The following is a 17,800-nucleotide window of genomic DNA, read 5'->3' as shown; positions in this document are numbered from 1 at the left end:
TTTGTTACTTATTATTATTATTATTATTATTATTATTATTTTTTCTTATTATTTTACGTGTCCTTTACAAACATACACTGATAGAAAAACTACATTCATCTTTTTCTGGGGCCTGCGAACAGTTTGTAGTCAGATCCTAGAATATCAAGAGCCGACGCTGCTCAACTGCAGTCTGTGTGGCGTCACAACCACCCAGTCGCCTGTTTTCCAGCGATGCTCTTTGTTGTGCCGATCACATCAGCGGGAGCCCTGAACCCTTCTTACGCAGCCAGTCCCATCATCAGCTCCTCACAGGGAATAAATCAGAGATCTATCAGGTGAGTCACAACTCTGAGGGAGGGAGAGAGCAGCACTTCCCACGTCAGCAAGGTCGACAGAGAGGTTCTCCGTTCGACAACACGCACAAGGAGCAACGTGGTGAGCATGAAGAGACACCTCATGTTAACAGGCTGCACAACAGCAGTCTGATTAATATGTGAGGACACACTTGAAGCTCTCATGGATATGATTCTGCTGTTTTGACAGTTTCACACAGTACATCAGGTTACATGAATCACATTACAACAGCATAATATCACGGGTGGGGGAGTCACTCATTTCCCCCCCCCCTTTTTTTTTTTTATTAAGAAAAATGTTCAAGATGAAGTTGTGCCTCAGTTGGTCCCACAAGGTCTGGCCTTTGTCAAGGCTGCAAGACATTTGACATTTCTGCACTGTTTTATAATAAAGCAGATGGTTCACCATGAATGAGGACAGAGACATGAGTTTCATAAAATACACACATGTATGTACTGCAGCTCAAACCCAAGTCTGTGGAAGAAGAAGGAACAAGCTGCTATCATAGTCTCCCAGGTGACATTCTTCATCTCACATAACATGCAGCAAGGTCATTTGACATGAACGCAAAACAAATAATTACACTTTACATCCATACTTGAAGAGAGAAAGAAAGCTGTTCAGAGTTCTCATGACATTTAAACCCCTAAAATCATTTCCAGATTGGATTAGCTGCAACAATGAATTCATCTATTAGTCTGCAGCAGTTTTTATTATGGATTAAACATTTATCAATCATAAATCCAACCATTCTTTGGTTGTAGGTTCTTCAGTGCGAGGATTTGCTGCTTCTCTCTGCTTTATTAAATATTGTTGGGTTTTGCACTGGTTTGTTGAACAAGACACCAAGAATTGAACCTGAAATTTCTTTCTTGACCTCCAAAACAGTAGTTTGACACAAAAAAACATCACACACAGGTCACAGTCCTGCTTAGAGAATGTTTGCTCAGACTGATGAAGACTGTGAGGTGCAGTCGAAAGCTCTCCAAAAGCTAGCTAATGGACAAGATGTTCATTTATAAATTTTTTTTGTCGAAGAAATTTAAGGACTCAACCAATGTGATGGACATTTTTAAGCCCATTTTAAAAATTTTAGACTAATTGAATAATCAAGAAAATAATCAGCAGCTTTTTGGGTAAAGAAAGCTGTAGCTCTACCCCAGATTTAACCCTGACATGTAAAGAATACTACTTCATATTTTCTATATTGTACGTAATGTCAACAAATTCTATGAAAAGACAGAAACCAACAATGTGTCAAATGTGAGTCATTGTGCTCAAGTGCATATTTACGCCATGCCTCGATGTCTGTGGGATTCATTCAAATTGAAGTGGCCGTGTTCATTAGTCACCCAGTAAAGCTTATTATTGGAGCTCATTGATGCGTTTTTAATAGTTTTTAGACAACAAACGAGCTCTATGGCACAAAGTAATAAGCTATATTAGACTTCGGCTACATAGACAGCACTTCTTAGTTTGATCAATTCATTGTTGGTTTTGGTCTTTTTATAGGATTTGTTGACAGTGATAAAAATATCACCAGACGTATCTTTTATTTAGTAATACATAGTGAGTATATTCCATTCTGCTGGCATTTGGGAACAGGCAAAATGCCACCGCTGTTCAGTTTCAACTTCCACTTTCACAGCCTCAACTCTCTGTCACTGAACCATCTGTGTAAAAGCCTGAGAGGCTTCTATGTCAGTCTTTTTAAGTATCATCTGTCAGTCTCCCCCACAGCAGAGTCCCAGCAGTGATACGACACTCCACCAGAGCCCACAGAAGCTCCTGGATACCATCTCCTTAATTATGATACGTAACAGGGACAGATGACTAATAACAAAGGTCCTATAAAAACAGATGAAATATGAGTATAAAAACTCTTGATGCACGTACTTTCAACCACTGCGTTAGCTGTAATTTCTGGATATCCCATCTGTTTTTACTTTTACTATATAATGTGCTATCTCCAGATCTACTGATATGTGTTAATGAGAGAGAAGGCTGCAAGCACATAGCCATAATGCAAATGATGATGATTTTTGTTTTTGTTTTTTTTACATTATCAGTGTTATTCTTCCTGTCACCAAATACAAACACAGCAGCTCTCACATACACATGTACCCTCATGGTGATTGAGACAAGAAGGACACTTGAGGAGGATATAGTTTAAAAATGAGAGGAATGGGTGACAGAAACTCCATCATTATCTTTCTTCCCATCAAAGTGCTTTTTGTTTTAAAGTTAAAACTGTACAGTATTCACATACACATTGTTTGGACATACAGTAGCATGCTGAAAATTCACAGTAAAGTCTGAAAATATTTAATTTTTCTAAAGATGGGTCTATATTTTCAATGCAATGTAATGAATGCATTTGATTTGAAGAATGGTTACCAATAAAAAGGGGCATCACATGTCACACTGGTGTCACAGTGGAAATTAAGGTCTTAATGGAAACACTGGAGGAGACTGGCCGTCAAGAAGGTGCTTCTGTCCTTTAGAATATGTTTGATGATGCATTTATTTTGAAGACTTGTCCAAATGGAAAGGACGCAGAGACTGACCCAGTATCTAACACATGATGACGTTTGAATTGCTGTAGACCATTTTGTTCAAGTCTGTGTTCTACACGCAGTGGATCTGAAACAAAGTTGATGATGACAAAAAATGGCATTGTTAACGGGTTATATGGGACTGAAGCCAGGTGAGTCTGTGTGAGACACGGTAAGCACATGCTCCGATCCTCCCTGGCCAAGCTCCTCAGCACTGCGCAGACCGCCGTAGAGCCTCTCCTCCACTGACACGACCAGCTTGTCCGACAGGCTGTCCTCTGCCTGCAGGGAAACCTCTGATAAGATAGCTTGACTACTGTTGTTATTCCTGTTGTCGACTCTTGGATCCATGTGGCTCGTTTTTGCAGTCACAGTGGTCAAAGACTGGCTAGTTGTGCTTTCTGTGTCCTTGTTTGGAGAGACTTGGCAGCCGTTGCCCTTTCCCCCTGACCCTGTACAACTACAGCTGCTCTTTTTTGCATCTGTGCCTTCACATGTTTTGTTGGCTGCACTTTCAATGTCGTCCCCGGCAGCTCCTTCACTTGACGGGTCTTTGTTCTCTGTGCTCTCTTTGGCCGCCTCCTCGCCAGCTGCAACCTCACTCGCTTCTTCGTCGGCAGCACTCGCAATGCGTGAGAGTGTGCTGTGATATCGGGTGTCCAGAGGGTAACCGGCGCTGTCACCCCTTCTCAGTGGAGTGAACCTCTGCCTCTCTAAAGATGGGGAGTACCTACCCCCAGTACCTGACCCTGGATCGCTGTATTGCTTGTGTCTCTGCCACTGCTTCCGGAGGTGAACTCTAGAGCGGTGCCTGGAGCGCAGTGGAGAGTCCTGCTGGTCGAACCGGGGGTCGTGACGGAGGAACTCGTTGAAAAGAGCATCTGTTTTTTCATCGATGCTGTAGTCACGGCGGCGGAGGCGAGGTCTGTGAGGACTAGAGGGTTGTGGGATTGACTTCATGAGCGGAGACATTAGCTGCGGTTGTGAATCTGGAGGTTTCTGAGGATGAAGGGATTTCAGAAGTTGATGTGGTTCTTGAAGGGTAAGAGACTGGTTGCCAGTTTGAGATCTCTCCTTGACTTTCTCCTCTGTCCCTGTGTTGTCTGCCATCTCATCCTCCAGCTCCTCCTGAAACAGCTTGGCCTCGATGCTCTCGCACACTGAACCTTTTCTCCCTGAGCTGGTGAAGAACAACCTTCTCTCCGATGCCGTCTTCCCTCTTGGGGCTCCAGGAGTCCCAAAGAGCCGCATCTCCTCAGGGGCCCTGGATGGCGCTTCAATGGAGGCATAGCCACTGTCCATTTGAAGGAGCTTCCGATTACCTGCCTCATTCTCTCCTCCAGCACCACTTCCCACCTCACTGTCCCCACCTGACGCCCCTCTGATTCCTCCATCCGACACCTCTCCCTCCCCTTCTCCTTCAGGGTCATCATCCAGGTCTTGGGACAAGCAGCTGTCCAGGCCGGAGCGAGCTCCTGCGCCGCCTAAGGATGACACGCTGTCGGCATCACTGCGGATAGACTCCCTATCTGTGCTGCTCTGATCTGAGGAGGCATATTGCTCCAGAGAGGCTCGCAAGCTCCAGATGTCTCTGTACAGGGAGGGAGGGGCCTCCGAGCTCTCCTGGCGAATCATGAAGGAAAGAGACGAGCCTGAGTCAGCCCTTCGCCTGGCCTCAGCTCCCAACACCACATCTTCTCCATCATCTGCCTCTGCCTCATTCTTTTTCCTCACATCTGCTGTCATACCTTGTGTCTTTGTGTCTTTAGTTTTCCTTAACATGTCTTCAAACCTTTCCTGAATGGCAGCTTCTTGTTGTGCCCCAAACAAGTCATCATCTTCTGTTGATTCTGGCTCGACCCCCAGTGCTCCTGATCTTAAACCTGCACTGAATTTTATCTCTTTATCGAGTCCTGTTCCATTGGTTGTGGCCTCCTCTGGCCTCTGGGCACGATAGTCATCTGTTTGCAAACAGGGTTCCTCTCTCCTGGTGCTGCTGCCACCACCTCCCTCCACCATGGCCTCCAGTTCTAGCCTGCACAGATGCAGAACAGTCTGTTAATCAGTATTTCTGGTAAATGAATGTTGCAAGTCATGGGTTATAGGAGGGGATTATACCTGCTGAGGAAGACTGAAGATGTGGGTGTGGTCGCGGGGTGAGACAGAGACTCTGCAGAGAGGGACTGGAGGCCACTGGTCAGGATGGGAGTGTGGGGAAAAGATTCATCTTGGAGAGTTAAAGAGTCGTCATCAGTGTGATCGGTGGTTTCACTTGCTGCTCTCTGTCTCTGGAAGGGCCGTCTCTTTGGCGATCCTGGTAGTAAATCACATAAAAAGACAGCTGTCTACTAGATGTTCTTCACCTTGTCACATGCAGTTTTTTTTAATTCAGTTAGATATTACCCACAGATCAAATTGTACTCATCCATTTATGACATTTATCCAAACCTTTGGCATCCAGACTGGCAGCCCGGTGACTGCTGTCGAACTTCCACCTCCTGAAGTAAGGCCCTGCCCCCTCCAGACTGGCATGGCGCCGCAGTTTAGAGAAGAAATGTAGAACTGAAGTCTGGCCCGGAGCTTGAGTCAACTCTCCTCTCATCCCCCTTTCGCTCTCAGCCTCTCCCCTATCCCCGATAGCCTCCATCTGACAGGAGAGATGAAGGGAGAGAAGGATAGAGGGAGGTGATGAGACATTTAGGAGGGGTTGAGGCAGACAAGCTGAGATGAATCGTGACGGGCAGAGGCAAAGACCTCAGGGGACAACAGTTTGTCATATTGTCACTCAGCTGCAGTGATGACCGATGTCACAGTGCATCAGTAGCTTTGAGTCGGTGGTGGCTGCTTTTCACAGCTCTGTTTATGAGTGACATGTGTGGATCAGTCCACACTCAAGAACCGATCTGTGCAAATGTATTTTCCCAGCATGCCAACGTGCTGCTGTTTAGTAAGTTTACCATATTCACTATCTTAGTTTAGTTTAGTGCGTTAGAATGCTAACAATTGCTAATTAGCACTAAATAGATATTTAAGTCAAGACCAAAGTGGTCAACTAGCCAACCAACAGACTGACACTGGCTTCCATGGAGACGTGCCACTAGCTTGGTTAAATGTATTGACCTGTATTATTCCCTTTTTTAATTCTTGATACAAGGTGGGAAAAGGTGAAACTCACTGTCTGGGACCGTGTGTGCTGTGTTTTCATGGCGGATGAGGCCTGTCTGGGTCCCTGGTCCAGGACAATGGAGTGGTGCGGGTCTCCTGGCAGACCTCCACTGAGGCTCTGTCCCATCCAGTCAGGGACTCTCTCAGTGGGCTGCAGAGAGAAGTCAACACATGTTAGAGATGAGAAAACAAACCTGATTTTTGTTGTTTTTGTATGTTTAGATTAAAGTCATATTAAAAATTAATTGTACCTGGTAGATGGTAAGGGGCAGTTTCGGAGCTGCAGTCTCACTGATGTTGATTGTGCTGCTCTCTGCTGAGTCACACTCCATGATGGTGAGGATCTTAAGGTCACACGGGGCTGGCGGCAGGTGAAGGTGGGTCAACCGGGCCTTTTTCAGGTGGTGGAAGTCTCCTTCAGTCAGAGTGTACCTGAAGAGGAGGATAAATCATTAATCATCAAACAGCTTAACCAAATAAGCTGTAATAATTTGCCTTTAGCACAGATAAAACTGTACCTGCGTCCTTTGTTCTGAGTCGTCTTCTCCTGTTCGTAAAGTGCAGATTCATTGAAGGAGACTCTGCGCCCAGTAGACCCAGTGGAGACAAATCGTTCTGACTCTCCATCATGACAGCTTGAAGCTGAGAGAGCATCTGATTCATCCAGACGAATGGTGATCTCTGAGTGACAGAGAGAGCAAGGACAAACCGAAGGAGAGAAATAATGGAGTTAGTGACGACAGTGGACCAGAATACATATAAATCCTATATGAATTTAAAGAAATACACAGCTCTGACCTTGGGTGGGCTGAGAATCCTCAGCATAAGTGGTGTTTGTCTTCTCAGGGTCATCGCTGGCTCTGAAAGAGGGAAATTAGTTTTACCCTTTGTGCTCTTTCACAGAAACAAAAAATGCCCCGTCACATCACAGCTTTCAGTTTCATATTCATAAGAGCTTTAATCCACTGCTGTCATAATCCCGTTGACTCCTGTAATCCCCGTGTGTTTGCAGACGAACCAGGCCTGCCAGTCCCACGCAGCGTGTCGCTCGGTAGGCAGCACCCACCTGGAGTAGCGGCGTCCACCCATGCAGCAGCGGTGACAGAAGAGGAGCAGCAGGGAGAGCAGGACCAGCGTCCCCCCGGCAAAAACACTCAGCAGCACCAACAGCAGCACATAGTTCTCCACCTGGCCCGTCGACACCGGCACATCCTGCCGGGGTGCAACCAGGAAGAGAGGTTAGGACCCCAGCAGTGCTACATTTGGTCAAGGACTGCGCTACTTGGGGGCAGCACAACAATATATGAACACAACACTGACATGTTATTTCTCACCATATAAATTAATTACCAACATATTAGCAAACAGACACAGAGCAACAGAGCTGGAGGTAGAGTAGAGAAAATGTAAATTTGACAAGTTGCCAGGTTTGAATGGGACAAATGAAGAGTTAATATTAACTTGTGTGCTTGTGTACTTTTGTTTGTTTTATCCCACCCTCAAAAAAGAGGAGGGAAAATAATCTGTATAATGATCCTAAAACCCTTTCCCCACCTCACCAAGCCTTACAACCACAACATCCACCTAACTCCCCATGCATCATGAGACACAACATAAAAGTAGGAAGCATTTCCTCGCTGAGAAGAATAGAATTTAAAATTCACATATTGACAATAAATATCAACAGTGTCACGACAAATATTACAACCTGCTGCTCACAGTTCTCTGTTACTGTTTGAGTTGCACAACATCAATTTAATTTCCATCGCTTTCATTCAGAAGCCATAGCTGGAGCTCATAACTCACTCACTAATGGCACAATAAGGGGGAAGCGTACATATCTCTGTTGTCATGTTTTGTCGGGACAGTAATTGATTCTTTTCCCTTTGAGCTTCGTACCAATGAAGAATCTCTTTGTCGCATTACGGTGTCAGCTGAGCGCTGTAATATTTAATAAGGAGTGGAATTAATACTGAAAGACTCTCTTAAGTCCTTTCCTCCTCACAGTGATTCTTATCCACACACACATCATACATCCTGCCTGCTCACACACACACACACACACACACACACACACACACACACACACACACACACACACACACACACACACACACACACACACATAGAGACAACACAACTGCTGTCTTCTCTGCTCTCTCTGATTAATACTCTCAGTCTTGGCTGAGTGAGCCTGGGGATGCTAATCGAAACGTCAGCGAGACCCTTAATTCAATTTCCCAGCTCTTCTCAATGAGGGGGAAATGAGGCCTCCACAGGCTAAAAATGGAAATGGGAGGAGGAGGAGGAGGAGGAGGAGGATGCAGACGCACATGAGCAATCCCCACACCAGACTTTCCTGGCTCTTCTTCCGATGTTAGCATCGAAAGATGGTGAGAATGATTGAGCTATTTTCTCTGTCACAAATGGAATATTAATTTATTGCAACATTTAGTGTTAATTTATGAAAATATGAACAATTGTCGTTGTGCGCTGCTTCGGAGGAAAACCATGGAGTGGAGGAGCTCCTCAAGGAGCACAGACCAACCTGTAGATGATGTTGACCTTAGCGGGAGCAGCAGCTAAAGAACCCAAATGGATGTAAACACACTGAAACTAACGATTATCATCAATTAATCTGCCAATGTGTCAATAACATGTACATTGTATGGTTCTGAGTTTCTAACAATTCGGCTACCATCCATCCCAGCTGTAGCAGACATGCAGAGGAGATGGAGGGAGAAGAAATAGCAGAGAAAAAGGTGCATTAGAAAGCAGAGGGTGTGTGTGAGAAAGAGCAAAAACAGCTGGTTTTATGATGACTCTGCTTTCACTGTAAACGTACTTCCGTAAGACAAAGCATCGATCAGTCTGTTTCAACTTCAATCCCAGGCTCAATCTAACAGCAGCAAGTCGCTACACGGAGGAGAGAGTGCTGCCGAACACAGGGAGCTGTCGTGTTCCTGCTTATAAAACCAGAGGAGGATGACGATTGTGTGTCATTCAACCTCAAACCTGCTTCAGGCCAGAACATGTGAAAGTGAGCACCACGTCACTTATAGAGTACATATTTACATTCATGAGATGCGGCAGTGTCCTACATTCAGTTGAAGCCTATGGGGAGATATAATATAATATGTTTAAATCTGTATGTATGTGTCTGTGTGAGACTAACAGCGCCATCACAGCATGATAGCAACACGCACACCTTGAAACACCCACAGTTGCACGCACGTGTGCGTCACACACAGAATTTGTCAGAGCATCTGTAGCTTAATGAAATCTGCTGTTTTTACAAGCTCAGCCAAACAGGAAGAAACAACGCAATCAATCAGCTGGAGCGGCGAAGCCTCTCTCCAGTCTTCGGGCCATGTTTCTAACACACTCAGTAGATTTGAACAACAGTCAATTCTCCCTGCGCACAGACAGCTTTAACTGTCAGATAATCACTGCTGCTGGCTCAGATATCCCATCCTGTCCTCCAGGGGCTGCATGGCACACAAAGCCAGCAGCACACGCAGTCCTGGTTTTGAGTCAGATCCTCTTTGGATACAGATCCTCCACTACTGGTCCACCTGGGATATAAAACCAGCTACTGGAACACTGTGGCGTTAACTCAGCTTGTCTTTCTATTTTACTTTTTTTTTTTTGGACTTGACTCGTAAAAGCATCGGGGAAGAACTGTCGTTCACCAGACTACAGACACAAGCCAATGTGAAGGTGTGGACAGTATGTGCTGATGGTGTCGGGCAGAGTGGGAGGGGTGGAGGCAGCAGTACTCACAGTGGAGTTCTCCGTCAGACTTGTCAGAACAGGCAAATCATTGCTCATGGTCCAGGTCAGCGTGAGTGAACCCTGCAGAGGATGAAGAAAGTGAAGACAGTCAGACAGAGCTGCTCTTTTGAGAAGAAAAACACATGAGTGAGCTTCACCGTTACACATGATGTAATTTTCTTTCAGTACAATAAACAAACATGGGAAATGTAGTTTATTATCAGCCAAGAGCACAAAATGTGTATTAATCCACAACTGAAAATAGTCCCCAATAAATAAGCCGTTTACCCCAGTTTGAGTTTAAAAAGAAAAAAACTACAGTGCCCAAAATTAAATAGATTTTTATTTTCTAAGGAATTATGTCCGGGCTGAAAAGCACAGAGAAAGAAATTGTAAAGTATTGACTGACAGACAAACAGATGGTTGGTATTGGTCTTTTCTTCTTTCATGGAGTTTGTTGACAATTACAAAAATATAGAAAACTACCAACTTTCTCCTTTAAATTCCTTGTGTGTGTATGGATATAATTCTATATAGGGTGATATTCACATGGATATCATGTGACATCCCTTAGTTACAAAATGAAGCAACATATTGTCCTCACATATGAAAAAACATAAAACATGTGGTGTCACCACAGCTCATACTGTACATGTGTGTTCACATTCCCCTTTACCAGAAGAAAACCACTAGTGTTCAAGGAATTCATGTTCTACAATTTCAGACAAATTACTCATGGATGTTCTTTTTATGGCTTATTCTGGCACCATCTCTAAATGTTACTATTTAAGCAAAATTAAGGATAATTGTAAATTTTCTGTTGCAATTTTGTCGTGTCCTATCCCAAGCAAAGATAACCCTGACTACATTGCAAGGGTTCTTTTTTCTCAGAGTTTAGAAAGCTACCTTGAAAGTCAGAGAAAACATCACACATCTGTTTTCACAGCCCAAACATAAGTGCACACAATGAGGAAAATGATCTGTATAAAACTGGTGTAATGTCCCTTTAACACACTGGCGTGATGTAAACCTAACTGCTGTCTGGGCTGAATGCTGTGCATTAAACTCCAATGAGATTTACTGTCTTCTCCACAAGATGGACTCTTACAGCGCAATAACCACGAATCCCTTTCATTAAAGCCTCGTCTGTGCTGTAGACGCATTTCAGACAGAGACAGTCATCAGTATTCAGAGATGGAGAAAAGCGGAAGAGCTGACAGTACATGGTTATTTACACAGAGTGCAGCTTTGTAACATCAGTCCATGATTGCATTCCTTACACATGCTCCTAACGCTGCCACACATTCCCTCACCGTGTGAGAGTCATACATTATGTAATATCTCAACAGCTCAAGGTAACTATGATGAGGACAAAGCCCTGAATAGCGAAAATGATCTGACTATAGAATAGAGAACCACACACACACACACACACACACTGCACATGTTAAATCCTTATTCTATTCAATTATCTTCAGTCATGCTTCACACATGATCAGTGTCAGCAGGTCATTTTGTCCTCATGGGTGTGTGTGTGTGTGTGTGTGTGTGTGTGTGTATATGTGTGTGTGTGTCTTTTCGCTTCTCTCTTATTCAGACCATGCATATCCAAACACAAGAGCAAACAGCAGATTAATTAACAAGTTTTACGGATGGCGCATAAAAAATACTGTGCTTGTAGAGAATCTGCTTCTTTTTTTTTCTTCTTCCTCTTTTCTTTCTTTTTTTGTGATTTGCTCGTCTTTGTCAGGACAGATCTGCCACTCGGCACGTCTTCTATTTGCTGATTAAATAACAAACAGTTAAAATGGTTGTAAGCTGCCTCACATTAAAATGAAATAAAATTATACGTTACAAGGTATTCAAAAAATTTTTTTGCTGGAAGTCTTACATTTTCTTTTTCTTTCTCATCACAGCCTGAAAAAAACAGATTATTTGTGTTTGTTTCTTAAAATCTGGACAGACTATGAATCTCCACCTCGGCACATTATGTCAGTCAAACTAATTCACTGCTCATCTGCTGAACCTGCAGTGAATAATGCCAGTCAAAACTCAGCAACACTGGCTCCCTTTATGCATTTCATGTATATGTACTATAATAGGCTATGTTTAATATGTTACCCCATGGTGGGTCAGTCATGCCTATTGTTCAAATCCACATAGAACTTTATTTTACATTGACATCCTGATGTTTACAAAAAAAGATCTGGTAGTCTAGTTCTGGTAGAAATAATTTTCCATTTGATGAAGTGGTGCAGCCAACACAGAGTTTTGGGTTTAAATGTTTCACACATAATAAGCTACACAATATGTTGTCAGACAGCGTAGAATAAGATGATTCTTCACCCTACTTAAGGATAGAAAGAGAGATAAAAACAGGGAAGTGTATGTTAAGAGGTTAAGTCATCATAATGCTGATTTTGAGAACAAGAGCTTCATAAATTGCCTTTCAGAATAGTTTATTTTGTTTGTTATATTGTTATAACTACTTAAAAAGTATTGTATATGTAGCCCTGCAAGCTATGTATTTATTACATAATTAGAAGTCATTTATTCATGCCATTCATTTATAGTAAGTTATTTTTTTGTCTCTTTTTGAACAGATTTTAAGTTGTACACTACATTATTATCAATATAATAATAATAATCATTATTATTATTATTATCATTATTAATGTTCTTCCTCATGGTTTTCACTGGAAATCGGTATCTAATCCTAAGAGTATAATTAACAGTGGTGACCTTAGAGTTTCACCACCATTTGATTTGTGAGTAAATATTGAGGGTAAGAACCTGAAAACACTGACCCCGACTGGTAGAGAAAATATAAATCCAAAGCGTGTGTGTGTGTGTGTGTGTGTGTGTGTGTGCGTGCGCGCGTGTGCGCGTGTGTGCGTGTGTGCGCGCGCGTGTGTGCGCGCACTCTCTCTTTAGTTTCCAGGGTCTGATGACATGTTACATCCTCGCACCATCATCTCCATCTCCCGCTCTCACCACATACACCACGCAGACGGACAGATGGACATCCAACTAGTTCATTCCATCGTTGTATTGATGCTAACGGGGTTTATGAAGGTATAAACCCTGACGTGTGACTGGATGTTGATGTGCTCCAGATGTGCTGTATCTTACGGTCAATGCAGACGGTGTTGGAGCAGCTTCCCTCCGCGCTGTGCAGACTGACTACTGGGACCCGCTGCAGCCGGCGGCGCTCAGCAGCAGCAGCCTCAGCATCAGCAGCAGAAGCATCATCTTCTCCTCTCCTCCGAAAACCCGCGGATCAGGGCTGTCCCACATCTCTGCGTCGTCTGCTCTCAGCCTGCGGGGAATAAATCACCATAAAGTCACGCAAGAGCCTGAGCATTCATGTGCCGGGCACGCTGGCTCCGCCGTGGCCCCTGCGCATCAAACATGTCTCACTAAATTAGATGCTGCGATTTTTTTTCACATTTTTTTTGTTTTAGAGCCGGCTGTGTCACCTATCCCCACATCTTACATAATGAAATAGTACCACATTACACCGTGAGCACGCCTGTAGGTCCAAGAACTGGTCCTGGTGTGAGCTGGACAGAGGTCGGACTCACCCGGCTGTAGACTCCGTTGGTAGCGGTGCACAGGCAGCCTGCCCCGTCTGCATACTTTAATCCGAGCTTCAAATAAAGACTGTAGTTATGAATGAAACCACACGCGATTAGACACACCCACCGCCCGCTCCCGACGCACCACGTGACCACCACTGACGATGATGACGATGATGATGGTGGTGATGTGAAATGGAGGAGAAACCCCGTCCTCATTCACAGCGGTGGCTCATGAATGGCAGCTGCAGACAGGGCGATTGATTGGTTGTCAGGTTATTATTAGAATCGAAGTGAACAGATCAAATTTGTATTTGAATATTTTTCATTTCTACAGTGTTTCAGCCTTCGAGTCTTTCCTCGGTGCCAGGGAAGATGCACGAAGACAGATGGATGCTGTTGACGTTTTTGTAATCTCTCGTCTCACCACCCGGTGGAGGCGTTGCTCTGTAGTTTTCAGTCTGAAACACTCAAAATGGAAGTTATTCTTGGAAAAGTTTTTTTCAGTCCAGACCTTCAGGGGCCCACGACAAGACCCGCAGAGGACCCTCCAGCTGAATAAAGTAAAGTTTAACTTCTCTATAATTCAGTTCGACGTCTTTTCTATCAAGAGGGACATTCAGAGAGCACAAACCTTCATCAAGGCCAATGTCAAACAACATACACCAGACTTCAGAGAAAACAAAATCTAATTCATAGTGAATGATCTAGAGAATCTAACAGGTTCTTCCCTGACTCAGAAAGAACTAAAACTTTCAAGTCACTCAAACACTGTTGTGGCCCATGTTGGTGTGTAAGCCCGGTACTAGGACTGCACAACTAATTGAAATATAGACCTAATCAGAATCTCAATATGGCCACGTGCAGTATTCAACTAGCAGGAGCTGTAATTTTTTTGATAAAGGTAACATATGTCACAACATTGTTGTGCATTGTGAGCATCATAAGTGTTATCAGAGAGACACAGATAATCTAAGCTCACTGATGTTCTGTTTTTGTCTCAAGTTGACTAAATGTCAAATTGTTGATTAAATGCAGATATATTCTGCTAATGACGTTCAATATGGCCGATGTGGCCCACCTTTGTAGGAGTGTTAGTCCAGAGTTTAAGTCTTTGGCCACACACTCTAATCTGAAATGCTTCTTGCAGTCATACCCTCTGCAGTGTGCACTCCCCTGTGATGTAGAAAGTGAAGGCTTTGCACAAATAGAAAATGCCTCAGCAGCGAAGTGGCAGGAGGTCTAATCTGTGCCTGTATGATAACAGAAAGCGGGAGGATGGTGACTCTGAAGCAGCAAACTTAGTTAGACATCTGAAGAACCTGTTTCATGTTAGAGCACAAAAAAACTTCCCTCCAAAAAAACTTCAGCAAACTGGCTCAAAGAACAGCTGGTTGAGTGACAGAAATAACAGCACACAGGAGCAGTGATTTGCTTCAGTTCAGAGCCAAACCAAAATGACCTACATGTGTTTACTCCAGCATTATAAAGTCTGCTGGAGGACGGAAGTGTCACTGTTTCAGGAATGTGACCGTGTCCCATATGCCATGTGTAAACTTTCATGTCTTCACAGGTAATGTACCAGGACATTTTTAGACGTCCAGTCCCTTTCCCACTTTCTGAGAGTTGTCCTCAAACATCTGAGACATAAACACAGCATATGGCTGTCAAGGACTTGGGACTTGTTTATACAGTTTAGAGGGGAAAAATGTGACCACTCCGGGCACAGACTTTACAGCTTTCTGCTTTTTACGTGCAAATGTATACGTTTAATTATACGAATATATTTATTATGTATGATTATTTTAGGTGTAATACATAAAGGCAAAGCTCCTATAACCCTGCAACATCAGAGATGTTCAACCTCTTTTTGCATGTCAGGTGTCAAAGTGTTAAAACACAGTAAAACAGTAGTACAAGTAGAGAAAAATAATAAAGTCAGTCAACTCACTCACTACTGGTGAAACTACTGGTCATACGAAACTCATTCATAAAATCCTAACTCACCTGAAAACATTCAGTGACATGGTGAAAGGGTTTCTACTGCAGTAACTCTGTGTCTATGTGGGGAATTGTAAGTTGCCCTTTTGTAAACCTTCCTTCTGTACAAACCACTTTCTCTGTTCAGAGGATCGGTATGTGGAGTAACTTACCCACTGATCCTGACTGAGATCACTCTAAACTCAAGCTGAAACAACTTTTAAATATGGATCAGTAATGAAGACATGAAAGGTCTGATCTGGTGCTCGTCATTGAGTTTTATGGTACACTGCTTTTTCTGCTTTCTTTGTGTGTATCTTTGTGTATGTGCAAAGGCCCAACTGATGAGCGTTAGGCCATTATACAGTGGTATGTGGCACTGGTCCATGCTGCATACTTGTCCGGATAAAAATAAACATTTAAATAATTAAATAATATTTTGGGGCTTGCTGTTCTTTACAGCGGATGGATAAAACAGACGGATGAGTTAAAGATAATGATTAGAAATGCATTAGATTCAGTGATTAATTCAGATTTTCATCCCAATTAAGGAGATAAACTGATGCATTTAAGATCATTCAAGAGCCATAAATACTTTCCTCCATCTGTTTGTCTGTATTTATAGACAACCCGACAGCCATTTGATGTTTTCTCAGTCTATCAGTGGGATTCTTGTTGAAATATTTAGGACAGATTCCTCATTGCAAATGTTTTTATCTCTAAAATTCCTGTTACTCCAAGGTGTAACATACCAGGGGATTGAAACATCTGGGAAATGATGCCAGGAGAGGCCGTGTAGGGGTGGGAGGAATGTGGAGGAGAGTATGAACGCAGTGTGTATATATGTGTGTGTCTGTGTGTGTGTGTGTAAGTGTGTGTGTGTGTTGCTGGATGGTTGACGTCAGAGCTGCGTCTGTGCATGCTCTGGAGAGCAGGACATCCTGTGGAATTGTTCTCGGCAAGGCCTGAAGAATGTAAAGCAGCAACCTCTCCCTTCTCGCCAGTCTCAGTGAAACGTCGGAGTGACACGCTGCCATGGAAATGTTAGGGATGGGGGTGGGAGGGCGGACTCAGGGAGGGAAGGATTGCCATCAAAATCTCACTGGGACATAGAGTTCCTCCAGATACTTAAAAGGAGAAAAGACCAGGAAAGGATCAGTGTGGGATTCCTTTTGAATTCTAATGAGGCCAAGATTTTAAATGTCATTTTCTGTGTCTACATGTGACAGTATCCTCAGGGTTGTCTTTCATGTTTGTAGATCATATAATTATGAAGCATATCAAAATAAACAGAGATGAATATACTGTAGTGAAACATGGGAAACACAGAACAAACACAAACACAAAAAATAGGTGTTTTAAATAAATGTTTTTCTCACATGCTGCACAGGCTGATTGTTTTCAGGCAGAAGAGACACAATGAGGTAAACACTGCATGTCTGCATTTAGGAGAGTGTGGAGAGGAGTGAGTGTGGGGGTGAGGTGAAGAAGAGAGGAAGGTGATATGGGAGTGGAGTGACGCAGGCTGGATAAAGCGGGGGTGTTGTGGGTGCAGCTATTTTTAGCTGGCGTGAGGAGACACATATTAGCTGCATTTCTCTGCCCTCTCCTGCTTCCTACGTCACTTTACTCCAAGCTGGTCATCTCCTCCACGCATCATGTGACAGGTGCAGCTGGTGCAGACCCTGCTGTGGACCTGAGGTGGGACACGAATACTAAACAGCAGAGAATGTGAAAGACTGCAGAATGCAAAAAGGACTGCAGAGTCTTTCTGTGAGCATCTCCTCCCACTGGCTGAACAGTGAGGTTATACAGCACCCATACATGTGTATGTGTGAAGGACTGGTCAGGGTGTTTCCCTGCCTTCAACCCAGTGCATACTGGCAAAGGCTTCAACACCCATGCAACCTTGAAAAGGATTGAGAAAATTCTTTAAATGATCTTTATATACAAAGATTTTTATTCTAACCTGATTTAAATAAAAAATGTGAAACTTATTTAAGAATTCAAATTTGTGATTTTGAGGGCTGTATAAATAAAATGCACTTGCACTCCTGTGCAACTCCTGTGTACATCTGTGTAGCTGGAAATCAATGTGTAAGGCTACAAGCGCTTTTTCATTTTACATTTTCAGAACATTTTCACAGCTTAAAATGTCCCAGAATCACACATTTTTCTCTAATGGCTTTATAATCGGTACATTGCTTAATAAAAATTATGAAATAGAAAATTTTTTTGGAGACATTTCAACTTTTCAAGCTGAATCAACTAAAGAGCTGTTATGCTTTGTCCTTGTACTGTGGATGATAGGCAGCTCCAGTTGTGTGTATACTGGTTTTATCATCAGTAGGTTCAGGCTTCACAATTTAAAGTAGGCAATACCGTGTTTTTAGGCCACACAAATAGGCCTAC

General features: G+C 43.3%; 1 protein-coding gene across 1 annotated transcript; it reads right to left on the bottom strand.

Moving 5' to 3' along the window:
• Positions 1-569: 569 nt before the first annotated feature.
• On the bottom strand, positions 570-14,012 carry LOC130178481 (voltage-dependent calcium channel beta subunit-associated regulatory protein). Its single transcript, XM_056390780.1, has 11 exons — positions 13,415-14,012; positions 12,963-13,149; positions 9,840-9,911; positions 7,123-7,268; positions 6,855-6,916; positions 6,575-6,737; positions 6,308-6,488; positions 6,067-6,207; positions 5,340-5,538; positions 5,010-5,205; positions 570-4,926 (listed from the first exon to the last, which is right to left on the bottom strand). Exons 3-11 carry the CDS (start codon positions 9,885-9,887, stop codon positions 3,024-3,026), a joined length of 3,039 nt encoding a protein of 1,012 aa, XP_056246755.1. The 5' UTR covers positions 9,888-9,911; positions 12,963-13,149; positions 13,415-14,012; the 3' UTR covers positions 570-3,023.
• Positions 14,013-17,800: the final 3,788 nt, after the last annotated feature.

This window comes from Seriola aureovittata, chromosome 12 (assembly GCF_021018895.1).
Source record: "Seriola aureovittata isolate HTS-2021-v1 ecotype China chromosome 12, ASM2101889v1, whole genome shotgun sequence".
NCBI lineage: Eukaryota > Metazoa > Chordata > Actinopteri > Carangiformes > Carangidae > Seriola > Seriola aureovittata.
This window is presented reverse-complemented; position numbering and strand designations above follow the sequence as displayed.